Here is a 27,781-nt window from a genome sequence, read left to right on the forward strand (position 1 = left end):
ATATAAAGATCATCACTGCAGAAAATCACAAAATACAAAAATGTAAAATTTGCTGAATTCTTTTTGAATAACACTCAAAACATGATGCCTCCAAACCTGCATATTAACAAATCTCTGCCTTACAAATAAATTAACACTTCACTTTCATGCGCTTCAAAACATACCTTCCCAAAAGCTGCATAAGTTTTTAAAAAGAACAAAAGTTTAAAAAGAAACAAACAATATAGATCACCAAGTCCTTAATGCTAGGCTCTCAGTAAAGGATGCATGGAGGAAAACAAATCCCAGTTACCATAAGTAACCATTACTTTCTCCTAGACTGTGCTGTTTTTGACAGAAAAACGATAAAAATTGCACACAATTACTTTTTTTTGGCAAGTCAGATAAAGCAAGAATGGGTAACGCTTTAATTTTCAGTGTCCTTGTTACATGTACTTACTATAGTAACAGTTAATTATTAGTAATTACATGCAACTAACACTAAACCCCACTCTTAAGCCTAGCCCTATAGTTAGTTAATCTTTCTTGAATGACACTGTAACAATAAAATAACCTATTATATGAAATAACTAATGTGTAACCCAATAATTTTTGTCTCCTCATTTTGTCTTTGAATTGCTTGTATTCACTACATTTTTAGGATAGCTTATTGTATTCAGTTGACTGCAGTAAAATACATTTCTTTTTTTTTCTTTCTTTTTTTCATTTCATTTATTTAGAAGAAGATTTAAAAAGTACAATAATTTGCTTTCTATAATTAAAACTGTATCTTTATTTTACCCATAGAAAGGAAACTATGTTTACCAGGATATGAATGGACGGTGCCTCCCAAACTAGAAACAAAAATAAATGTATCTAGAAAAAAAATACATGTCATAGAATCAGTCAAAAAGTTACAATTGGTCCTTACACAGATGACTGAAAACTAAGTAAATGTGATGAAAGAATACAAGTAATGTATCAATGCATGTCTGTTCACTAGTTTGCAACATTTATATCTTTGGTTCATTTAGGTTTTTTCAAGACATTCAATTAATTTAAGTCTGTAAGGTGACTCCCTGATCCGAGAGTTCAACAGATGGAGGAAAGACAACTGAGGTGAGAGCCAAAGTTACAGAGGATTAAGACGGGTTCCTAGACTTGAATAATCGCTGCTGTAACTGCCAAGTTCACCTCTGGTTTCCTCTCACATTCAGAGGTCACAGAGTACTCGCTAATCTACGTGCAGGAGAGAATAGGTAATCCACAAGGTATGAGAGCTGTCATTTTTGTATTGTAAAGATATTTTACAAAAGGAAACTTTTTTAGGTTGAAGGGGGAAAACCTTTGTTGGTGTTATGGAAGTGCCTTTTTTGGAAGAATATTTGTAACAAAGCAGATCTCGGCAGCCATTGACTACCATAGTATTTTTTTCCCACTATGGTAGTTAATGGCTGCCAAGATCTGCTTGGTTACAAACATTTATCTATATAGCTTCCTTTGTGTTCAGCAGAACAAAGAAATGTATACATGTTTGGAACAACTTAAGGGTGACTAAATTGACAGAATTTTCCTTTTTGGGTGATCTATCCCTTTAAGAGTGTTTTGGTAGTGCATTTTGAATGTGAAATGAATTTCTGTGCAAAGCTGAAAGTTGGTTAGGAGAACTATGTGAGGAGTTTTGACAAACTGACAGAAGTATTGAAAAATGTGTCCTAGCGTTAAAAAAAAAACAATTGTAATGACATGACTGCAGACTCACAAAAAATGAGGGTTGTTCAAGCGTGAATGGCTTAGATGGTAGGAAAATCCCTTTAATTATGGAGGTATGACTATATGTGATGTTTTTACACCTTGTCATAAAAAATGGCATAATAAATTGCACATAATTAATGTTTTAATTTTATAGATGTCTATGAAAGACCTACACGGTTATCTGCCATCAGATAAACCTACTGGGGAAATAAAAAGTGCTTTTGTTTTATGTAAATCACACCACTTTGGTCAAATACGCCTAGAGGAGCCCTTTACTAGACCTTTTTCTGCGGTTCAGAGCACCAAGCATCCGTGGTCAAACAGGAGTCAGCTCCACACTTCCTGTGTTTGTTTGTGTCTGAGGTACGGGAACCTCCACCGCCCCGTGCGTGCCGTTGATCTGGGTGACCGGGGGCGGCCTGTTCTCTCCGTTGCGGACGGTGTCGGGGCAGTTCTGTACAAAGATGATCCTGTTGAAAGCCTTCAGCCTCCTCCAGAGCTGCAGGTAGACTTTGCACTGAATGTACATGAAGATGAGTCCTCCAGTAAAGCCGATCGCCACCACGATCAGCTTAGTCCAGAATGGCCACTCCAGCACCCCTACGGCATTGAGAGGGGACAAACGCACCAACGCTGTGTGTGCAATGAGAGTATGGCATTACAGCACTATATCATTTTATTACCATCGAGCTACTTTAAAGTAGAATCACACTGCTACACTAGGACTTCCCCTGACGCATTACAGCACTTTATCGTTATATTACCATCGAGCTACTTTAAAGTAGAATCACACTGCTACACTGGGACTTCCCCTGACGCATTACAGCACTATCATTGCATTAACAGGAACACTAAGTCATTTGGGGCCAGATTTACTACACAAGGCAAATTAGCGTGAGCGTGAGTCCTAAAAACTGGATGGGAGTGGAAATTTCTGTGTGTGATCTACTGACGATGACATGCAAATGAATGAACAGATGCAGCCGGATCATTTCCATAATGACCAGGGCAATCTACCAATTAGGTTCTGGTTTAAGACCGGCTTTTTCTGGGGGGCAGTAAATAATGGTGCAAATACCAGTAAATTGACGAGCGCAATCCTTTGTAAATCGCCTTCATTGAAATACTCTCCTCCCATATGTTTTGCGTTTGAAAGGGGAAACTCCTACAAATGCATATGCAATAATCTCAGCCATAAAAATAACCGTCCACGCCTTTTCAGGGCTATTTTGTTTAGTCAGTCTTTAGTAAATCTTGATAGTAGTTTTTAATGCCAAAAGGTAATGCCCTTGGTGCTTTATGATTCCTTGGCTCTTAGTTGCCCTAGTTGTTTTGACCTTTATGCAGAGACTTTGTCCCAGATTAAATAATTTTTTGTTTATATCACTGCTGCTTTTTTTTTGTTTATGAGACTTATCCAGCTTTTTCCTAACGTGCCTATTGTGTTTTAGATTATGGGAGGCATTTCCGGTTTGAGGACGTTCAACACAAAAATAATAAAATAATTTCAAATCATAAGGTTGATGTACAAATATCTCCTTATCCGTCAGTTTGACTGAATGAGCTGTACAATTTCCTAATACAATAACGCATCACTTGGTATTTTAATGGGATGTGGTATAACAAGAATATCTAAGTTCTTTTCCCTCTGGTTATTTTATTTTTTCCTTTGTATTTTACTGTAACAGTATGAAAAAGGACACCATATACTGCACATTTGTGGATTGCTCTCATGATTTCATTTTCAATGTATACCATGAATAATACACTAAGAATTTCTACATTTTTCTCTCCCAATCCTCATGTCTCTTTCCAGTTGTGTTTTCACATGTATGCTTTAAAATGTAATGGTCTCCCCTTTTCACTTCTAATCCATACAGCAGTGTTTACTGGAATGTTTCTAAAGCAGGTAAACAATATTTATTGTTTGTCAATATAACGGAAAGCACTGAAATATTATAACTCAATTAACAAAGAAACATTTTTGATTAAGGCAATGTTACATAATACAAACATATATTACTACAGCAATATTTAGTTTGACCATTATATTGATGAAGAAATAATCAGGGGTTATTCATGGTCTGTGGTAGACTGGGTAAACCCAGCATGATGTGCCGGTGATTTAATTTCACCCTGCAACTCTGGAAACCTGTTCATTCATACTGCTTCTTTTACACTTTTGCGGGAACCAATTACAGACTGGCTTATTTACATGATGACGGATAGAGAAGGATGGATCGATGTCTGTTGATCACGCCTCTTGTGGTCTGATTGGTTGACCATCTAATTGCGTACAGGGTGATTTGAATAATGCTTGTTTATCACGCCTCTCGTGCAGTAGAAAATGCATAGCAGACTACCCAGAACAATGTTCAATCTTAAATTGAGCTTGGTCTGATGATAACCAGACAAGGTCTGTGGTAGTAATTTGTTAAAGTCCCTGTAAAGGCAATTCTATGAAAAAATTCTAAACACATTATAAATGTTAGAAATGTATTGTGAACTGTGAAGTACTAAATTGTGGCGTTAGACCGTTAAACAGTTTTTCACCATTGCTGTCCTCCGGATTTTCTAGGCGGGGCTAAAACGGTGGCTCGATGATGCACTGGAGCCTCTTATCCTGGCCCTGCCCCAACTGTCGATGACGCACTGGAGGCTCTGAGGCTCATAACTAGAGCACATTCGCATCAGTTTGCCGCTCAATCGCGAGTGCTATTAGTTACTATAGCCTACAGTTTGCTAGCTAGCTATGCCTTCGTCGTGGAAATGCGTTACGTGGATGTAGTCACTTACAAAACAGATCGGTGTCCTAATTTAAATATCCGAAAAACGATCATATCAAGAAGAGGTGGATTCATTTTATGAAGAGCCACTTTGATGGAGAGCTGAGGATCACCACCAACAACCGCCTCTGTATAGTGATCGATTTATGATGGGAAGCATTTATGCTGTAAAAGCGACCGTTTTCCCCTCTGTCCCAAAAACACATGCATATAACATGTTGTATTGGTAGTTTACATGATAAAAGTAACCTTAATATGCCTCTGGGTTTAATAATTTGTGTGATTATTAACAGTGAGTATTATTAGTAAACGGTGTGAATGCTCTAATCTGTTAACATGGCCGCCGAAGAAAACGCGCTGGTTACGCCCAACTAATGCGTGCAGTGTGAAACCGGCCTTAGTTTGTTTCTGACTCTGGAGCATAGACCGTAAAAAAATACTGGAGGCTCAGACATGTATGGCATTTGAGTGAGGCGGAGGTAGCTTTCCCGCGAGTGGGGGTGGTTTCGGTGCAGCCAGCGGACACGCCCCCAGCGTTTGAGAGCAGAGCAGAATACTATTTTTTTCAAGATTTTGATCTCTTATTTTATTTACTTTGTGACTTTTATTATCATTCAAATTTAGCTGGGTGGTTAACAACATATTTTTCTGTGGTGTGACAAACTCAGATCACATACTTAATTTTGACTTTACAGGGTCTTTAATGCTTTTACACGTTTAAATGTTTGAAGGTAAAGGGCGAGTTGAATAATGCCATCTCACTGCACCTAGTTTTTGAAAATGCTTATTACTACATTCATAAAGCAAACCTATTACATTTTAATGGAAGCTACTCCCAGAATTTGCATAATTGACATTTAGTCCGAATGACATTTTCGCTATTTTGGTGTTCTAGAAAGATGATATACAAATTAGCATGTTATCATTATAGTAGTATTCCAGGTTAAATAGATTAAGCTCAGATCATGGTTATTAATATTATAGTTAACAAAAACTATAAAAAAAGATTCTGTTACTTGAAACTAAATATCTAAATAGTGTCATTTTTACCATGGTTATTTTTTTCAATTTCAATTACTGAAAACATTTAACAATATGTTTTTCCTAATTTCATGTGGGTATACATCATTTTAAACCTATTTTGTCAAAAGTACGGATCATTCTTTATTAGTTAATTAAAAATTTACATAGAATTAGCTAAATAAAAGCTACTTTACAACACTGCATTTCACCAATATATAATCACTAATAAAATGATGCGGATTGTTCAATACATTCCAGCTGTACTAAACTAAATTACACAGTAACCTGATTAGCACTGTATTGCACCACATGTCCTCTTGCAAACATTTATACCTCTGCATACCAATATTGTGCATTTTTATAAACGTTGTCACTGTCATTCTGTCTGTGCTGTGAAAGCTTCTGTCACCAAGACAGATTCCTAGTATGTGTAAACATACTTTGCAATAAAGCTCATTCTGATTCTATTGTGTAAGTTCTGCATGTGTCTGTGTTTACCATTGTTCTTGCCTTGGCGCATCTCTTCAGCCGTGCGGTCAATCAGAACGTAGAGTGACCAGATGACACACACCACAGCCGCCAGATGAAAGGTCACAGAGCAGAAGATCTTCCTTCGCTCGCTCGTAGACATCTGTAGCTTCTCCCACTAACAGAGAACAAAGCATCACTTCTATGAACGTTATTATTCTTTCCTTCCTGTAATTATTTTTTAGCCACAATGTGGCAGCACTATAGGACGTGTGCTCTGACCTTTACAATATTTCCACATTCAGACAAATCTGCACCCTTGAGTTTATTCTGTTAGCGGTGCTTGCAAAGGCCAGCGTCACTATTATTACTGCTCGTTCTAAGGGATTTTTTAACAACCCCCTAACCATTAAACTAAGTTTGCATTTTAAGCCTGGTCTACAATAACATATTACGCTTAATTTATATTAAGTAATTTATATTAAATTATGATATAATTTATTTATTATGATGCTTACAATTGCAATACAATGCACAGTGCATTAACTAATGCTAAAAAAAATGTGTTAAAAATAATGTATTAGTAAATGTTGAAATTAATAAATGCTTTAGAAGTGCAGTTCATTATTAGCATGGATGCCAGCCGAATTTAGCCCCGCCCAAGTTCGGTCTGGACTTGATCCGTTGTGGAACAAATATGCTCGATAAGCGGCAATCTCCACCAGTTTCTGTTGAAGCCCATACGGAAGTAACTTAAACTGCAATTCCTCGACTGGCCACTAGGGACAGAAACTCATTGAGTCCCATGTTAAAATGCCCAAATTTACAGCAGAAAAAAACATGTTTACAGTCTGGTACAAAATTGTGGTTTTGGCCTATTCGGCTAACTCTGCCCTTCATGACAATTGTGAGGAGGGTGAATTTTTTAACTAATTTGTTTACATTATATAAAGCCAGTTCTGCATAATTAAGGGTGTGGCCACTTTGATTGACAGGTTGATAGCCATTTACCCGCTGTCTGTTGGCTCCGTCTATGTCCCACCTCTTTGCCCATTTTCTGTTATTCGGGCGTGATGCGCTGGCAAGATGGCAATGGAAAGCTCGTCTCTACATAACGCTTCAGAAATGCTCTTCGGAAACCTATGAGTTTTGATTTTCATTCCAGTATTCATTTCTTTAAAAAATTGTTTTACTAACTTTTAAACGTTAGTGTATTTTAACGTGAATTTTGCTTAACTTTAGGTTTGGTTAAAGTTAATATTATGAATTTAATTCTTAAAAATACAGTATTTCATCCTTTCAAAAGAATAAAGCAAAAATCATAGAAGAAGCCGGGCTTCTCTATTTGATGATTGGATGATCTCTTAAAGGGGAGGGACTAAGCAAGGCAATAATTGAAAATCAAAGCCAGTCACACAGCTAATCAAAATAAGATAGTCTTGTTTCTTTTATATTGTAATTTGTAAATATATAAAAAAGTAAGATTTTGAACAATTAATTGCACTGTTTAGAAGTAATCTCTCTCTCTCTCTCTCTCTCTCTCTCTCTCTCTCTCTCTCTCTCTCTCTCTCTCTCTCTCTCTCTCTCTCTCTCTCTCTCTCTCTCTCTCTCTCTCTCTCTCTCTCTGTGTGTGTGTGTGTGTATGTGTGTTACCTTGCGTAAAGGTTTGAGATGTGTCTCCATGATGAAGTCATATTTGCACAGCTCACAGCAGCGTGTATCGGAGCTCTTGATCCACTGGTGCAGGCAGGACTGGTGCACAAAACGCAAACTTCCTGTGCAGTGGCAGGGGGTGATGAGCGGACACTCCTCATCACCTTCACAGTGACAGATCCTGCACAAACAAAAACAGATCAACTTCCTCCTCTTTTAAATCCATCCCAAATTAATTTTCAATTTTTCACTTTAAAGATACTTGACTGGCATTGTGTTTACCTACAATATTGCCAAAGCAAAAACATCACACACAGCACAAGTAATGACAAGAAAAAAAATACACAGCAATAATAAATACCAGAATTATGATCCTTCTTTTTGTATAAAGGGCAAAAGGCCCCAGATTATACTATGTGTGATCTTATTACACCAACAAGCCTCTAGATCATGTGATGTTATTTTTATTTGTCCCTTGTTTTCAGTGTAAATCAAAAGGTGATCGAGCCTTCTCTGTAGTGGCCCCAATACTCAAGAACATCAGGGCCTCTCCATCACTGGATGCTTTAAAATCCAATATAAAGGGTTATTTTTACTCTCTAGCGTTCGAGTAATGCTGTGCATGTACTTTATACTAGCTGGTGATCTATGTTATGTATTGTATGAATATACATTTTGATACTTGATTTCTGTTTCTTTTTAGTTCATTTTTTCCCCTACTCCTTTTCTCTTTTACCTGTTTTTATTGATTAATTTTATTGTATTGTAAAGCACTTTGGCTCAACTGCGGTTGTGGTAAACTTATGCTCTTTAAATAAAACTTGATTGAACGACTTGATAAGTATAGTATTAAAATAAGGTGCCAAGTAGGGTTGTGCTAGCCTAGAAATCTAGACGCACCCTAGCGGCAACAAATCTAATTTGCCGCGAGTGTCGTCTAGCAACTCTCAATACACTTCTGAGATGTAAATGCCAAACTCTCGTAGGACCAATCACATCGTGTATAGAGTCGGAGGGAGGGGCGTAACATAGTGACGGCAGGGTTGCGCTTGCGTGCTTCTAGTAAACACAGAGGCTGGCGAACGGCGGTCTTTCGAATCAGCTTTGACCGCGACTTTGGAAGACTTGGAGTTAAAGGGTTAGTTCACCCAAAAATGAAAATTATCTCATTATTACTCACCCTCATGTCGTTAGACACCCGTAAGACCTTCGTTCATCTTCGGAACACAAATGAAGATATTTTAGTTGAAAGCTGATGGCTGAGAAAGGCTTCAATAGGCCTTCATTGACATTCAGTACATTTTTCCTCACTCGACCCATAGAGGCTCTAAAAACGTCGCTGTAGAGTTATGTTACTAAGCGACGAGGATAGTTTTTGTGCGCAAAAAAAAAAATCGAAATAACTACTTTATCCACTACTTTATTATCAGTTATTGTCTTCCGCGTATGCCTCCGACGTGAACTCTCGAAGCACCACGACGCATCCGTGAGAATATGACGCAGTCCGCCGTTCGGACATGTGACCCAGAAGCGGGGAAGTTTGTTTACAAGCAGAGAAAGGGAAGACGCCGTATCTAAGCTGTTGAATTCTACACTGATCGTGCTTTACATCATTCGTAAATATGTCAGATGATTTCTACGAAGAGGAGGATTTGCAATTTTTTGTTCATCCGTACTTATTTGAACCGGAGTATACAGATAATGAACTAGAAGAGATGGAAGCGGCTGCAACACAAACACAGCAACACGCTAACGTTACTGTAAAACTGAGAGTAATGGACAAGTGGTGGTGTAAATGTGGTCAATGCCAAGCCATGCCTACCGAACAGGAGAATGTGTGCTGTGTCACCACACAATTTCAACTGCTTGATGTATCGAAGCGGTAAACCAACATCCCGATGGACAGCCAGTAGCCATAGCTTCATGCGTTCAGTATCATTCCATGGGAAATAGTGAAATATGAGCCGTTCATTTCGCGGATTTGATAAAGCACTTTTACGTTTACTTGGTCGATTCTCACGGTTCGGGCATCCAGGAAATGCACACTTTAGCCGCCCCATTTTGACCACTAAGCCAAGAACTAAAGCACGATCAGTGTAGAATTCAACAGCTTAGATACAGCGTCTTGTATCTAAAATGTACTAAATGTCAATGAAGGCCTATCTGAAAACTTTCTCAGCCATCAGCTTTCAACTAAAATATCTTAATTTGTGTTCCGAAGATGAACGAAGGTCTTACGGGTGTCTAACGACATGAGGGTGAGTAATTAACTTAATGAGATAATTTTCATTTTTGGGTGAACTAACCCTTTAAGCTTTTCTCTGAGAAAAGCACAAAGAACGGCACTGAAGTCATTCTTAAGAAGGGGAAATGTGTTCTGAGTTTTGCCGACCAGATATGGCGAAAGTTTAATCTATCAACAAGCTCTGCTTCACCTTGGTTGCTCTGGTTGTCAATGGTGAGTTTCCAGACCAAACAGCTTGATGTGGGTCTGGCTTGTCAAGTAATTAATAAATATAAGATAAAACACCCTGATATGGTCATCCTCATGCGAGGCACTCCATCCAAAAAATGTAAAATGGATCAATTTTTGAAACACTGAAAAATGTATATAATGAATCTAATATGTGTTTCTATTAAGTTACATTATTATATATTTTTTATTCTCAATATAGTAATTTACTGTTAAAAGTATTATTTTATTTGTTTATTTCATTTTATTATTTAATGTTTTGTATTCATGTAATGAATAGATTAATAACTATTTGTTTTTGTTTTTTTCCCTGGACTGTGTTTCCCAAAAGCATCGTAAGCCTAAATTGATTGGTCTCTACAATGCTTAGGCTTACGATGCTTTTGGGAAACGCGAACATGGAATTTTCCATGGACCCCCTGTCACTCCCTTGTGTCCCCCTGGGGGTCCATTGACCCCAATTTGAAAACCCCTGCTGTAATACATGTACATGAATGGTCTTTGATTATATTGATCAAGGCAGTAATTGGTTTCTGAGGGTGTGCAGCTCTCTCTCGCTTGCTCTTTCTCACCTGCACACCTCTAGTTCATCATCAGTGCATGCTTGTTGCGTGGCGCCATTTTGATTGGTAGGATAAGTGCATTTACAGAGGGATGGGACAGACATATCTGGCTCCCCTGAACCTCTCTCCTCATATGTCTTTGTAATAGGTTCCTCCTCCTCATTTCCACTCCTACTAGTACCATGCTCACTCCCTTTCCCGTGATTGGCTCCCTGACTCTGGCCCCCATGCTCCTCCCTTTTTGATGACAACTTTTTGTGGGCCTTAGCGCTGGGGCCCTTGCACAGTGGCGGCTGGTTCTCTTTCTGTCCCTCGTCAGAGTTGACAGACATGAGCTCAGTGCCGTCCCGTTCCTCACGGGAATGCGCTTGCGTGTGTCGGCTACCACTGCGTCTCCGTCTCGCTTTCTCGCGGCTCCAAGAGCGAGCTTCTTTCCAGCGTCGCTCGTCTTCTGAGGATGAGTCAGAGTGTGTGTGCACTTGCTTATGCGATCGTGAATGTCTCGTCTGGTCCACGCACTCCTTGGCGCACCCAACAATCCCGGTGCTCTCCCGTCGGCGTCGAATGCGACGCTTGACTTGACGCTTCGTGGCGGGGGCGGTATCAGAGGCCGGGTTTATGGGCATGATGGGTGTAGTCTGATCTGAGCCATCTAGTTTAGCGTAACCACTAGAGCTGCACAACACACACACACACATATACACAAACACACATACATACATACATACATACATACAAATAAAAATAAAAGGGATGAAAAAGACACACAAGAGCATGAAATGATTGATGAGTGAAAAACATAATGGACAAATAAAAAGTGAATTTCTTTTGAACTGTGGATTTTGTTCCACTCATTGGCCTAATTTCTCCATGTAATACACTATTCAACAATTATTTTTAATACAGAACCACAGAAATAAAATGTGGCTTTCAAAACACAATGTCATTTCTTTATTCATACATAAAAAGTCTGAGACTATACACTTTAAGCTTTAATTTAAAGAAATTTTTAATTTATTTGAATACAAAAATGTCATTATTTATATTTTTTATTTTGCATTCTCAATGTAATTCAGTACAAAATGCTTTGTGCTTTTGTATTCTTAATTTAATTTACTTCATGACTTTATAATTTAACAAAATGTTTCATAAATTTTATTATATTTTGCATTTAAACATCATAATTTAAAACCAAAATATTTCGTAAATTATATGTATTATATTTTGCATTCAAACTCCATAATTAAATAAACAATGTTTCATAAATTATTTTATATTTTGCATTCAAACTTCATAATTTAATACAAAATGTTTCATAAATTATATGATTATATTTTGCATTCAAACTTCATAATTTAATACAAAAATGTTTCATAAATTATATTATTATATTTTGCATTTAAACTTCATAATTGAATACAAAATGTTTAATAAACTATATTATTATATGTTGCATTCAAACTTCACAGTTTAATACAAAATGTTTCATAAGTAATATTATAATTTTGCATTCAAACTTTATAATTTAATACAAAATGTTTAATAAATTATATTATTCTATTTTGCATTTATAACTTAATCACAGACATTCATAATTGCATTTAATAAAAACAATTTTTATAAATTATATGTTTAATTTAATTAATTAACCTCATCTTAATATTAAAAAATAAAACATAAACCCTCACTCTGTATCTTGTGCTGAGTAACTTTTAACACTCTTTGCGTTTCTTCACCTTTTCATGACAGATTGCTTCCTGTATTCCTCAGATGTAAGTCGCTTTAGATAAAAGCCTCTGCTAAATGCATTATAAATGTAAATTTATAAATAATGAAATTATGATATTTTATTACAAATTATATTATCAACAGAAATCATTTGCTTACAAATTTGATTGTTGATCAATAAAGTGCAGAACGCTAAATATTAGTCATTGCCAAAACTTGTTTGCCTATTTTATGGTTTAAATAGAAATAAGATCAATTGCAAACGTGTGGTCTCAGACTTTTGGACTACGCTGCATATACATCCAAACACACTGACATTCCAGAACTTCATAAAAACGCATGATGTGCAAACATGTAGATGAGCAAAGCACCAATCATAAACATGGTCAGCCCTGTGTCTATGACCACACTCACCTGCATATGTCCTGGGAGGAGGGTGTAACTGATGTTTGAGAGGCGCTGTTTAGCACGACTCCTTGGGTTGAACTGCTGGCCTGAAACAGCAGGTCACAAAAGAGTGAAATTATATACACTTACTTTGTTGTCAATGGGGTTGCTTTGAATAAAGATGGTGTGGGTGTGGGTGTTACCTTAGATAAATTGCTGGATCTGCTACCTGATCGCCCAGGTGCCTTCTCACCCTGAAGGAAACAAAGAGGATTAATCGTATGCGCTCTCTCTTTCTTATCCACATTGAGGTTATACCATTATAGTCGTACTACAAAATACTTTTTCTTATCTCAACTTAAAGTGAACAACTTAAAAATGAACTATGACCCCGGGGCACTTTCACATTTATATTATTCATTTAACAGATGCCTTTATACACAACTTACAAAACAAGTCATGAAAACTTTGCTGTGTTTTTCTGGGAATGCTGCCACAACAACACAGATTCAACCAATGGTGTGAGTTTGTCTGTTGGTCTGTGTGGCCAATGGCAGACAGGGGGAGTATGTGCAAAATCGGTTTAGTACTTTTACAATTAAGCACTCTCACACGTCACACAAATAAAGAAAAGTTGGCTTTTGGAAAAGTTGGCAGGGTTTCTGTCACATGTTTGAGCAGATCGTTTAATGGGACTGCAGCTTTAAGAAGGACCAATCCTATTACTAAAAATAACAGCAGCTTCTTAAGCATTTGAGTGCAAATATGTGTATGTGGTCATGGCAACTAATAAACAAAAAGACTATTTTTAGGATTATTACAGTTTTTCCACAATTTCGAAGACATTTCTTGAAACATTTACCCATTTTCTTATGCAACTTCAAACACAAAACTAAATCTTTAAACTATATTCACAAAACCCCTGACTCTTCTGGCAAAATAAAAAAATCTCCTCAAAAGCATTTCACTTGTTCTGAAAATCAAACAAAGCTTTGACACCATGTGACATCCAGAGCATGCATATTATATAAAATGTTACATGTAAAAAATTCAACTATGTAATAAAGTATTGTAATCACACAGGAAATATTATTGTATACTGTATGCGTACTGTATATACTACAGTTTTTTCCAACTGCTTACACACAAAATCCTTACTTGTCACACAATTTTTGAAACCTGACACTCGAACCACACACCAAATCTGCAAAACCATACACTAATTATCAGCATGCGACTCAATGTTGATTCATTGATTCAATTTGATAAAACACTTCTTGCAAAACACAACACACAATTCTCTATGTAATACAAACCTAAGAGGAAGTATCTTGATTTCCTTTTCCAAACACAACCAATCAAAATGACACTAATTTATCAGTGACTTACACTAACTCCTCACATGTGCAAACCCAACCAATCATGGCTTTAGAACAGGCCAATGATCAAGTTATAGGTTTTGAACAATGGATGCAAGAAATGCAGATGCAAGCAATAAGGGGAGTTGGAGACGAGCACACACGTTTGTTTTTGTGACATATGGGGGCATTCCTTAGTCCTAATGGTTTTTATACCGTACAAACTGTATTTTATATCCCCCTACACTGCCACTGCCCCTAAACCTACCCATCACAGAAAAAATGTTCTGCATTTATACTTTCTAAAAAATCCTGTATGATAATAAGCATTTTGAAAAGTGGGGACATGGCCAGTATCCTCATATTTCACCCTCTCCTTGTAATACCTGTGTCATAACCATGTCATTATACACATTTGTGTCCTCATATGTCACAAAAACATGCCCACACACACACACACACACACACACACACGCACGCCTGTGTTCTTTACTGTATTCTGGTTCACATATGTTTATGGTTTTGTTGTATGCTACAGTAATGTTTGGCCTAATAGATATTTTCTGTTTCTACACAGCATTGGCGTTTACAGTGTACTTGTTACCCCTCTCAGCAGATTACTTTCACAGAACATTGTATTGAAATATAGATATCAAGACCAAAGAGATTTAGATTCAAAACAGTGTTTACATGGTATTTCCAAAAATATACAATTATGAAAGTGTTTGCCATTTGATGCAAATTCTTCATTCTTATGTGTTTATGGCATTTTAAATGCAGTGTTACATTTTGAAGGAGATGTGAGGCATTTTGCATTGTGTGTGCAGTTTAAAGGAATTGTGTGTAGAGTTTTGAAAAAAAGGAGGTTTGGTTTGATCAGAATCAGATCAAGTGTTGAATCTGTAAATGATGACAACTGTGTTGTAGCTGTTTAACTTTTGCCGCTTGTGTTTACTGTTTTGCATCACAGTGCAAAATGTGTTTTAATGAGTTTTAGAGTTTTGCAAAAAGGTTGCAAATGATATTTTATCTCCCTGAACTTGTACAAGGTTATGCAGAAAGAGTGATTTATTCGGCAAATGACTTTAGAGCTTTGCGAATTTGGTTCTGAGAATGTAGTATAGTGTGATAGCAATAGAGAAAAAGAGAGGGGGAATCATTCAGCTCTTCATTTATTGAACAGTCAACATGAACATCTATTTACTTTCTTAACGCACATTCCTCACAGCAAATTCCCCAGTGTTGAATTAACACCGCTCAGTATTCCTATGGGAACCACCAGCAGGGTGTTAAAGTAAAGCTGAAAAAGTGTTTGAGTGAATTATTAGATACTTGAGGGATTAATTGAATGATGATTGTTTGATTATTGAAGACACATGATGATAACGACAAGCAGAATCACACTGCCCAACTAAAAAATACTGATCACCATAATGGTGACCAAATATTTTCAATGAACCATCAACATCAAAACTTGGTAATTCTCAAAGATAACTGTAGACAAATGACTGCTAAATGAAAGGAGAGATTTTCAGTTAATTACATCTAAGACTGTGGCTGGAAATCAGTTGTAGATCTTGAGTTTCTCTTTCCTTTAGTTATTCTGCTTGTTATCATCAGGTGTCTTCAATAATCAAACAATCATCCCTCAATTAATCTAATGAACTCTAACACGGCTTCAGTGTTATTTTAACTGGTGGTTCCCAGATGAACACAGGGTGGTGTTAATTTAACACGCCTGTTTGTGAACAATTAATCAGAGCATGTTATTCCAAAAAAAGGTTTTTGTAATCTTCAATCAAGTACAAGCTATTAGATTTATACCTATTGGATCAAGAATACAGACAAATAAATGTAAACTAAAATGTATTGAAAATAAAGTTATTGTAAAATATTACAATTTAAAATCGATTTTCAGTGTTGAAAACAGTTAATATTTTTGTGGCAATCGTGAAAAAAAATTCAGGATTCTTTGATGATTTAAGGCATCATTAAAAAACTAAAACTAATTTCTTTTTATGTTTTTTTTCAAACGTACTGACCCCAAACTTTTAAACAGTAGTGTATAAACAAATCCTTTTTTCTGCATAGTTCTGTTTTGTCTACAATAAGTTTAGAAGTCAATATAAAACAAAAATGGCACAAAGGGAATTTTTAACTTTTGATTTTTATTTTTAAAATGCTGAATGCTTTGTTTTGTCAGGCATGAAAACCAAGCTTTATTGGCATTTATTGGCTCCATGTGCCTCAGGCAGTGCTGATTCCTCCTGACTTTTGGTGGGTCCACCTTTGCCTTTGGTCCACACCTGGCCCACCATTAACTTAACTATTTTTTCTTCAAGTTAACATACATGAGCACACATACAACATTTGAGAACATAATGGATTTAAGTGCACACATGCATTTATTTAACATATCAGGCTTATACAGAAAAACAAGTCAGACTATCATGTTTGTAGCTTTGTTTTAATTTTTTTCTTTACAATAGACCTAGCTGATGAATATAATTAAGCAAAATGTTCCAATATGCAGCTCTCTTTTTGAAGAAAATGCCTTTGTTGTTTAGCTGATGTTAGTAAGCTCTGTTCTCGCTCTCTTGAGCGACACTATATATGGCTGAATTATTGATGTGAAAGTCGACAGTCACCAACATCTGATCAGCTCCTAAATATTTCATACACCCGCAGTGTATCTTTTAGAGTGTGTGCAGGTGCAACTGCATCCTTTGAGAGACAATTAGATTATTATACAATTGTGTGACATGATGACCATGTTTGCATTCACACCTGAACTACAGAGGTTCCTGGACGCCTTCACTTACTGACCGTAGAAGTGAAAAATCACCATTGCTTTTTCTTTAATATCTTGATTGTTTTTTCTAAATGAGAATTGTGAGCAAATGGAAACTTCCATCTTAAACTTCGATCTTAAACAAAAACAAGGTGCACATTCATTTTATTGCTCTATATTGCTACTCTGTCTCTTATATTTCTCTGTTTTTATGTCTCTAGGTATTTTTTGGAGAACCATCTAAAATAAAGCTGACACTTGCATGAAACCAAACTAAAAACTCCATTACGCCCCCTGAGCTTTGAAAGAACAACATCAGAGCAAATATAATTACTCCTCTGGATGCTTTCCACAGGCTTTGTGTGCTGTAATGCACATAATGGATTCACTACATAAAAGCCTGAAGGATAGCACTGCTTCCTTGCTGGAAAAATAGTGCTCTTTCATCCAGTCTAGAATTTCTATGACCACACATGTAAAATGACCTTTATATTGATATTTTCTCCTCATCTATGCAGTCTGTTATATAATACACTAAAAATGCTGGGCAGTTTCAACTCACGTTTGGGTCAAATATGGACAAATCCAACTGTTTGTCCATAAATGTTAACAGTTGGGTTTGTCCATATTTGACCCAAACGTGGGTTGAAACAACCTAGGAGTGTATAGGATCAAAGTTTTTTCACAGTTAGAATTTACAAATGAATAGTTTTCTGTTGCATTCAGAATAGTATATATGGTTGCTTATTACAGTGGTCTATTTAAACAAATGTATCTTAATATCAATCTCACTGAGAGCTCTGCACTCTAAAAAATGCTGGGTTGTTTCAACCCATGTTTGGGTCAAACATGAACAATTTTTAAAAGGGGGGGGGGGTGAAACAGTTTCAGTCAATCTTGAGTACCTATAGAGTAGTATTGCATCCTTAATATCGCCGAAAAGTCTTTAGTTTTATTATATTTATAAAAGAAATATGGGCTGTACTGAGTCTTTCCGGAAAAAAACGAGCGCCTGGAGGCGTATCGTGTGGGCGGAGCTAAAGAATGACGATCGCAAACAAAGCGGTGACGTCCTCAAGCGCGGAGAAACCCATGGCTATCTCAGCTAATACAGATAATGATCCAGAATCACATTCGGAGGCTGAAATAAACTGAACAGGAGAAACAGCAACAGCAGGACGTCCGTCTCTGTGGTATGTACTGTATTTAGTGTCCTGTCAACATTTGTGTGTCTTTACTCGCAGTTTATGAGGACACGATTCGGTTTATGGACTATTGTATGTGACTAAACCTTAGCAGTAGCAAGCAAAACGGTTTTGCACGTCAGACTAGTGTAACGTTATACAAACAATGGAGTCCGTTAGCGCATTTGAATGACGAAGCACGCGGTCATGTCGTTTACTGATGTTTACTCACGCGCCGATAGCCAACAGCACAGACATTTGAAGCAGTTTTACTCACCGGCTGCTTCCAAAGCAGGACCGAACCTTTATCGCTGGGACTGCTCCGTCAAAAACACACTTCTTTGGTATGATTTGGTGAAGTCCTGACAGCAGTGACTTGCTGTGCTGAAGCGTTGAAGTCGCTTGATGTCACAGATAGGAATAAAGTGGAGAGCAGCGGGAGTGTATGGGCGTGCATTTCCTCTTTCGCTCTAGTCACGCGCGCGCGCACCCTTCCGGGAGAAGAGCCCGTACAAGGACCTTCCGCTCTTATTAACGTCAAGCCGATCCATACTCGAAAAGAACTCTCGGAAACTTGTGAGAAACCAGAAGGAGTATTTTTGACACAGAAATACTCCATCAAACGTCCAACATTAGTTTTTGAAACTTTGTCTATGTTTAGGATGGGAATCCAAGTCTTTAACAGTGTAAAAAGCTCAGTACGCATGAAACAGCATTTCATCCCCCCTTTAAACTTTCAACGGTACCCTAGAATGAAAAATTTAATTAACCTTGCCATGGTGAAATAATAAGAGTTCAGTACATGGACATCACATACTGTGAGTCTCAAACACCATTGCCTCCTTCTTCATATGTAAATCTCATGAATCAAAAACAACGCGGAAAAAGAAGTGCTTCTCAACATAAACCCAACCGTGACGCAAGCACTGGGGATCATTTATATGCATGCCCCCAACATTTGCATCTGTCCAAACGTGCATTGTCAGGCGGAACTGACAAAGCCGAATCATCAGGACTGCAGGGTAACTTGAGGATAGCAAAAACGGCTCTCATGGACAGACATGTCATGTTCAGGCTGTGTAGGGGACGTGAGGACTTTTCATATGTCAACAGTCATGGTTGAGATTTATTATAATCGGATAACACAACAATTTATTTCAAAATCGTTCATTTCTTCGGCCCATTTCAAGCAAGCTTTGCTCAGCGTCTTAAACTGAATAAAGGGGCAACTGTATTCCTGGAAGCAGTAAGTAGTGATTTGTCCACTTATTGACTGTTTAAACAATTTCTGATTAAATTGAAAGTTTCTTAGAGAGACAACATTGTCTAGATGACGCAAGATGCTAGTACAGTAACAAAAGGAAACTGCAAGTACCATACAAAACAAAATAGTGTGTCTACAGATCATTCCTTCTAGCAAACGTCACCTTTTCCACCATATAAGTTAAAACGACAGTCATTTGACTAGGCTATTTATTTTGTTATATATTTATATTTTTGAGAACTGAAGTAGGCCTATGATGTTTTTGCATGCTTGTATTTTTTAGAGTACATCACAGTCACTGCGTAGCCTACATTGTGACTAACGTTATATAAAGATGCAATATTGTTGACAAAAAAAGACAAGTCTAAAATGTAGACTGAATGACACTATAAGTAGAACATCTCAAATGGAGATTGCTGAAATGCAGCCTACTTGTTTATTGGTGATCATTTCAGATGATTTCAGATCATCCGCACGCGAGAGAGAGCTCGCGTGCATATGGTTGCCAGATTGGACATGTTTAGGTAAAACACCGGATAATATATGAGTTCTTTTCACAGAAAAGCTCTGTTTGGGGGATTGAAATGACTGATATCTGAAAAGCGGATGATCTGAAAACACCAAATAAACAAGTAGGCTGCATTTCAGCAATCCCCATTTGAGATGTTCTGCTTAAAGTGTCATTCAGTCGGTCTGTGTTCTGTCAGGACTCACGAGCTGAACAGCTGAACTGATGTGAGCTGCTGAAATAACCCAATCAGAGCAGAGCTCAACATTAATATTCATGACCCTTCCAAATAAGGCAAAAACAGAGCATTATATCCTAGGGACAATTTATAGGGTTGTCAAATGGACCTGTAAAACTGTATCTGGACCAATTTAATCAATTTAATTAAAATCATTCTAGGGCACCTTTAAACCCAAAGGTTGGGTTTGTCCATATTTGACCTTGAAACAACCTAGCATTTTTCAGAGTGTGACAAATGTGTTATATCATTGCTTAAACAAAACAACATAAAAAAAACAAAAAGTAATTTTGATTGTGCAAGATACAAGAAAATAGTGCTGACACTTTGTACAAATTTGTGTTCCATACATTTTGTTTTTTTGGTGAGTCTTTTTTAAGAAAGATGCACAAAATAGTTTCTTTTTTTATTGCAAGAAATAGATATTTTAAGTGATACACCCTTTGGGGTCAGTAAGACTAATTTTTTGGTCAAAGAAATTTATATTTTAGTGACTAAGTAAAGACTTTTATACTGTTACAAACATTTATATGTAAAATAAAGGCTCTTTTGAACTTTCATATGTTCAAACAAATGATTTTTTATACAAATATAATTTTTTTTATCACGGTTTCCACAAACATTAAGCAGCATAAACTACCAGCAGCCATTATTCCAGTCTTCAGCATCACATGATCTTTTATAAATTATTCTGATATGCTGATTTAGCGCTTAAGAAACATTTCTTATTATTCTCAATTAGTCGTGCTGACTGATATTTTTGTGTAAACCACAATAATTTTCTGGATTCTTTGATGTATAGAAAGTTCTAAAGAATAGCATTTCATTAAAACAGAAATAAATTGTAATATTATAAACATCTTTACTGTTTCTTTTAATTAATGTACTCTTGTTAAATAAAAGCATTCATTTCTTTTTTTTAAAAAAACACTAATCACCTTGTTTTATGTGAGTACATATGCAGATAGTTGGATGTACATTTATTAGTTGTCAAATTAAGTTATTTGTTTTCCGAAAATGTATATCCGGATTACAACATTTTTTGGTAACATCACATGACCTAAGCAGTTTAACTGAGAAGTTAATTTAAAAGCAATGTCATATATTTTAATCATTAGAGCCCTATAGTGCAAGCTAAAGACAAGTATAATAAGGTATATAATCTCCTTTGCTTGCACAATTATGAAACAATAATAGAGAATCATCAACAACCAGAAACATCCAAACTAACATTCACTTACCCATACATTTCCCCTGTATGTTCAATGAGCTACCAAACTGTCGATCACATCTGCTTTCTCCAGCTAAGAGCTCACACATGCATGTGTAAGTGCTATAGGCAGGGTTGGATTAGCGCGAGCTGCTTCTCTGAGGTATAATCTGTAAATGGTTGGTCTATCTCTGGTCGTGCGTTCATTTAGATACACACGTAAATAGGCTAACACGCGGTTTCACTGTTAGATCTACTAATAGTTTTTCTGATGTCCGAGGTAGTGTTTTATAGGTATGCCATCTAAAGTTATGCCTAGTTTTGGGTTCAGAACACCAGTTATTTTAGACAAACCTCAGTTTTGGATTATTTAGCCTATACTTATGTATGCAGGTGACCATCCCTTGTGATTTGTGTTTGTTTAAGAGGCAATGTGCCTAGAGCCAATCACCGACTAAGATTAAAGCTCTGGCTGCAGAAGCTAACTATAGAAACAGGTGCATTATGGGATCATGTGCTGATGAGATATCCTTGGTCACAAACCACTACTCGCACAGAATCAGAAGCACCTAACACGCAGATGCAATATTTTGCTGGGCCAGATACAAGAAGACCTCTTTAAATTCAAGTTAATGGAGCTGATGCCTCAGTGTGTTGAGTAAACTCTTTCTGTAGAAAGAGTTCCTCATCATAATAATAAACAACGAGGCTCTGATGATCAATACTAGGCTACCAACAAAACTTTCAATAATTCTGTTTAATTTGGAATTTGATATAACCTGCAACATGCAAAAGAACCAGATATGGCAAACTTAATGCAAAATGTATTAATAATTATCTTAATATCAATCAGCAAACTAAAAGCAATTTTGACACAATGTAAACAAAGGCACGACACCAAACTTTAAGACACTCCAATAGCATACATGTTCAAAGCCGGTTAACAACCATAATTACATTACACTACACATAACAACCACTATTAATTTGTTATGCATATACACACTGTACATGTCTGCAATAGCATCAGATACACATCTGATCAAAGTTAAATAATACTTCTCAAACACACACAAAACAATGACAGTGACAGACAGATAGATAGAAGGCAGATACAAAAACACAATGTTATCATGTTTTTACTCAGTGTTAACATTCACACTGCAAGGTGGGAAAATATGTGATTAATAACTGACAATTAAAATAAGGTATTTTCCACTATAAATATTTTTGGGGCACTAGTGTACATTACCAGTCAAAAGTTATTAATAATGATGATTTTTTTTTTAAATGTCTTTGTATCTTATGCTCACCAAGGACACTTTTATTTGATCAAAAATACAGTAAAAACATATAGTATTACAGTTTAATTTTACTTCAGCCTTCAAAACTTCAGGTTTCGAATTTGCTATTAGTATTCTGTTATATACATGTCTTTACTGTTACTTTTGATCAATGCATCTTTGCTGAATAAAAGTGACACTAAAGACTGAAGTAATGGCTGTTGAAAATTCTACTTTGAAAAACATTAGGTTAGAATACAATTTTTTTCAATTAAAACTTTAATGTTTCATAATATTACTGCTTTGAGCAGTAATCAAATGTATCATAACTAGTAGACACCATTTTGAAGGTGTCTTGAAATCTAGTTTTAAAGAGCAAAGATCAGGACAGGCCGCCAGAGGAGCCCATTTAGTGCCCATCATGGTGCCAAGAGAATGTGCTTATGTGTTTGTGTGTTAGTGAGTGATCACATGTGACAGCTCCTGCAGAGAGCACAGTGGATTAGACGCCTGCTAGAGAGAAAAAGCAGCTAATTCAGAGAAATGGAACACGTGTAATGCACTTCACACTCTTGGCTTCCACACAACACACGCACGCATACACCTACACCATATGGAAGGTCTGAGAGTCTCTATATTAGTAAAACCTTTATGAAGGAAATAACTAGTGTTTGCTTCAGTTCTTGGTATGTGATCATGCTTTCAAGAATTCAGATAGCCTGACCATTCTTACAGTACCTGCAAGGTGTAATTAATTCAGCCATCACTGTTACTTTCTCTAATGTTAAGGGTTAAGGATTTGCAAACTTACAGCATTAAAGGTGGGTTAAGCGATATCTGTTAACGGATGTTGATATTTTAAATCTCCAAAACAAACATGTCCTTACCCCAAAAGGGTCTTGGCCCTATTTTGATAGCTCCGCCCCACACATTCGTGCGCAACCCAGGCGACTATGGCAGAATCTGCTGTGCCACCCAGCTGAGGCTATGATGTCATCAAGAAGGGAAAACAGTGTGTTTTACTATGGTAATCCAGGTCGAGTATTCAATGAAAAAGTCATTGGACAAAATTTTTAAGTTAATACAATGAACTTTTTTGATAACCGACAACTATTTTACAAATATTATTAAAAGATTTTGTAAGTATGTTGGGTAATTGTGTGTGTTTTATTTGTGAAGACGCAGTGATTTATCCAATTTTTTATGTGGTTCAGATGCAATAATATTTTGAGTTTCTATTTATTGAACCAATTTCCTTCGGTGTATCAATTAAATTTTTTCATTTCAATAAACTCAAAATTTTAAGGCAACCAGGTTACTTATTTTAAGTTAAACCAGCAATATTTTTTACAGTGTAGGTGTATATGACATTCTTCTTTCAGACTAATACAATCGGAGTTATAATTAAAAAAAGGTCCTGGCTCTTCTAAGCATGGTAATGGCAGGCCAAAATTTGAAGACCAAAAAAAGTGCCTCCATCCATTATAAAAGTAATCCACACAGCTTCTGGCGGACTGCCTTCCATATTCAACTTATTCAACGTATTCAATGGAAAAAGTGTAATGCCTCTCGCCATTCAAAACGCTTAAGCTACGTCCGACATGCACCGTTGCACCAGTCACACTTTAAATTATGGGATAAGTTTCATTTTTGGGTAAACTATCCATTTAAATTTTGTCATATTTTAGGCATTCAAAAGCACTTTACATTGAAAGGGGTAATTTCCTCAACCACCACCAATGTGCAGCATCCACCTGGATGATGCGACGGCAGCCATATTGCACCAGAACACCCACCACACACCAGCTGATTGGTGAAGAGAAGACAGAGTGATGAATCAGTAAATGGGGATGATTAGGAGGCAATGATGGACAGGGGCCAATGGGCAAATTTGGCCAGGATGCCGAGGTACACCTCTACTCTTTTTCCAAAGGACATCGATGAATTGTAGTTAACATTACTTCCATATTGGCTTCAAGAGAGATCGCGTTAGGTTGCAGCTTGGTTAGGACCCACACAGACCACAGGGTGAGCGCCCCCTGCTGGCCTCACTAACACACAACCTATTTTCCCAGTTGGTCTCCCATCCAGGTACTGACCAGGCTCAGCCCTGCTTAGCTTCAGTGGGACACCAGTCTTGGGCTACAGGGTGATATGGCTGCTGGCTACATACACACACCATCAACAGACAAGGGTTCAAGTCAATAGGACAAGACCATCTTAAAGGGTTAGTTCACCCAAAAATGAAAATTATTTCATTAATTACTCACCCTCATGTCGTTGGACACCCGTAAAACCTTCGTTCATCTTCAGAACACAAATGAAGATATTTTTGTTGAAAGCTGATTCCTGAGAAAGGCTTCAGAAAGGCCTCCATTGGCGTTTAGTACATTTCCACTGACCCACTCATAAGACCCAAACAAGGCACTAAAGACTTCGTTACAAAGTCCATCTCACTACAGTGGCAGTACAATAATTACAGTGGCGAAAATAGTTTTTGTGTGCAAAGAAATCCAAATAATGACTTTATCCACCAAGTTATTGTCTTCCGTGTAGGTCTCTGTCTTGAACTCACCTGGAACTCACGCGATAGCCGGGTCATGTATTCGAACGGTGGAGCTGTGTCATATTCTCGTGCATGCGTTGAGTTCACACCAATAACTTAGTGGATAAAGTCGTTATTTTGATTTTCGTGCGCACAATAACTATTTTCGTTGCATTGTAAAATTATTGTACTGCCACTGTATTGAGATGGACTTTTGTAACGAAGTTTTTAGTGCCTTGTTTGGGTCTTGTGAGTGAGTCAGTGGAAATAATATACTGAATGCCAATGGAGGCCTTTCTGAAGCCTTTCTCAGCCATCAGCTTTCAACAAAAATATCTTCATTTGTGTTCCGAAGATGAACGAAGGTGTTACGGGTGTCCAACGACATGAGGGTGAGTAATTAATGATATGAATAATTTTCATTTTTGGCTGAACTAACCCTTTAAGCACATCTTAGATGGCGAAAGACCACTGGATGACCACATTTTTACACAGGATACAAACAAATGTGCATATGACTGTTCAACGAATGCATTTGCTAGGCCATCCAATAACATTCTGACTTTTCAGAAACCAACAAATCTGTCCAAAAAGTGTTTATTCAATCGCTAAACATACCAAAAATAGCTTTGCTTAGCCAGACATTTACACATAACGTGCGTGACCAAGTTTGCTTTACTTTTTTATGTTGTTTAGGGGACAGGTTTATCTGAAATAGTCGATATCACAAGAAAAGATCACTGTGTGAAAAAATCATTATAATAATTGAATAGAAGTGTCAATTAGGTGTGGAGAAAACAAAGAAATTCTAATAATATGTTTAATTTCAGTCTATCTAAAATTGATAAATACAGGTTATTTTACTGATATAGCATACAATTCTGCTTATTGACTAAGTATACTACTAAGTGTCTAAAACAAAACTCTTGAGAAGGATTTTGCTTGTGATTTTAGGCTGCACTTCCCATGTTTGTGTGCGAGTTCGATCAGATGATCAGCGAATGGCCTTTGGATGTGCCATCCGAGCATCATACATCTATTAAATGTCCTAGATATTTAAAACATTCACACAGCTGAAATGAATGCATACGTTCTGAAGCGATATGATGGAAAAGCATGTGTGATTTACAATATACTGGAAGAAATGTCAATGACCCTGAAAAATTTTGAAATATAAGTTACACGGTTCTATTTATAGCCATTTATTTTCCAAAACAACAGAGTCCATCTCCTGCTCTAGGCTATATTTCTGTTTACATAAGATTGAGTCATGTTTTTAACCTAACAGCTAAAAATTAAAGCAGAAGGATTTAATTGCTTTGGCACTTAAATCTCACAGATATTTGCAAACTTAATATCAGACAACACTCATAACGTGACCCCTATCTAAACAGCCACCCTAATGAAAATGTATTATTGTTTGACAGAATCCATCAGAAATACCAACTAGTATTTTCAGACTATAGTAACTACAGGAAAAAGAAAAGAAAAAAACCTGGACGGCTATGCCTCTACCTTTAACATAACTAACTGCAATTAAACAAAACTCCACATACATTACATATTCTTTATGTCAAATGTATTCACATGAAATGGGTACTTGCCTCATTCTCTTTACTCTTGTCTCTATTCCGGCTGGAGCTCTTGGCTTTCTCCTTACTAATGGGTACAACTGATATCTGATGCACAGGCATGCTAGCAGTGCTCAGGACTGCGGAATACCTCGCTTCCTTCAGTCCACCAAAGACAACGGACTCACATCATCCTGTGGGTCGGCATGGAAACTAAGACCCTCTCCAGAGCTTGCATACGCACTCCTACAGACACATGCATGAAGTCAGGTATCCTGTTTGAGATCTTATAGACTTCAGCTGCAATAGAGAGAAACATCCAGAGAGCTGGTCGTCACATCCCAAAAAGCTTAAGCCAACCTCTCGTGTTCTATCTGTGTAATATGTGACAGGGAGATATAGATAGTCAGAAAGAGCTCATTTAAATTCTACTCTACCTGAGAGCTGCAGTGATGCCTCAGTTTGTGGATGTGTGTCTGTGCGTCGGTTAACCTGACCTGTAAACATGCTGCTGAGAGGACTTAGGGGTTATTTTAGCTCCAAATCTCCTCCCTCCAGGAGCAGCATGGGATGGAGCAGCAAGCTAATCAGCTTACAACCCCGGGGGCTTCACACAACCTCGGCTACTATAACACACAAACATACATGCTCACACGAACATAGGAAGACACACTGGATCAAACAAATTTGCTGGTAACATTGGAACGGTTACATTTTTCATTTATACAAACAGTTAAGGAGAGCTTATATAGACTCATTATGCAGCAAAACTAAATTATACTGGAAGGACTAGTATATTAACAACAGACAACCAATCGTAAATTAAATGGTCTCCTCTGCCTCATTAAATATTCATGAGCTCCTTACAACTGCAGAAACTCACTAATACCAACATTTAACATTTTGACACCTACTCCTTCTCCTTAACAGATGAAAAATGCCATAAGTGTTTCACTTATGCAAATAAGAATATTAACCTATACGGTTTACAATTTGAAATCTCAGAACCTGACT

The 27,781-nt window shown here is 37.0% G+C and overlaps 1 protein-coding gene across 3 annotated transcripts; it reads right to left on the reverse strand.

Moving 5' to 3' along the window:
* Positions 1-21: 21 nt before the first annotated feature.
* Positions 22-27,631, reverse strand: marchf1 (membrane-associated ring finger (C3HC4) 1). Of its 3 annotated transcripts, none has more exons than XM_067441805.1 (8): positions 27,265-27,631; positions 26,801-27,141; positions 13,019-13,069; positions 12,843-12,922; positions 10,710-11,375; positions 7,665-7,845; positions 6,042-6,189; positions 22-2,334 (listed from the first exon to the last, which is right to left on the reverse strand). In XM_067441805.1, the coding sequence occupies exons 2-8, from the start codon at positions 26,888-26,890 to the stop codon at positions 2,051-2,053; spliced, it is 1,500 nt and encodes a 499-aa protein (XP_067297906.1). In that variant the 5' UTR covers positions 26,891-27,141; positions 27,265-27,631; the 3' UTR covers positions 22-2,050. The 3 variants fall into 3 exon arrangements, with proteins under 3 accessions (XP_067297906.1, XP_067297904.1, XP_067297905.1); XM_067441803.1 differs by having other exon boundaries at positions 22-2,367; XM_067441804.1 differs by having other exon boundaries at positions 22-2,367; positions 26,801-27,013; positions 27,205-27,276.
* Between the last annotated feature and the right edge of the window lie 150 nt (positions 27,632-27,781).

Source organism: Pseudorasbora parva, chromosome 4 (assembly GCF_024679245.1).
Source record: "Pseudorasbora parva isolate DD20220531a chromosome 4, ASM2467924v1, whole genome shotgun sequence".
NCBI classification, from domain to species: domain Eukaryota; kingdom Metazoa; phylum Chordata; class Actinopteri; order Cypriniformes; family Gobionidae; genus Pseudorasbora; species Pseudorasbora parva.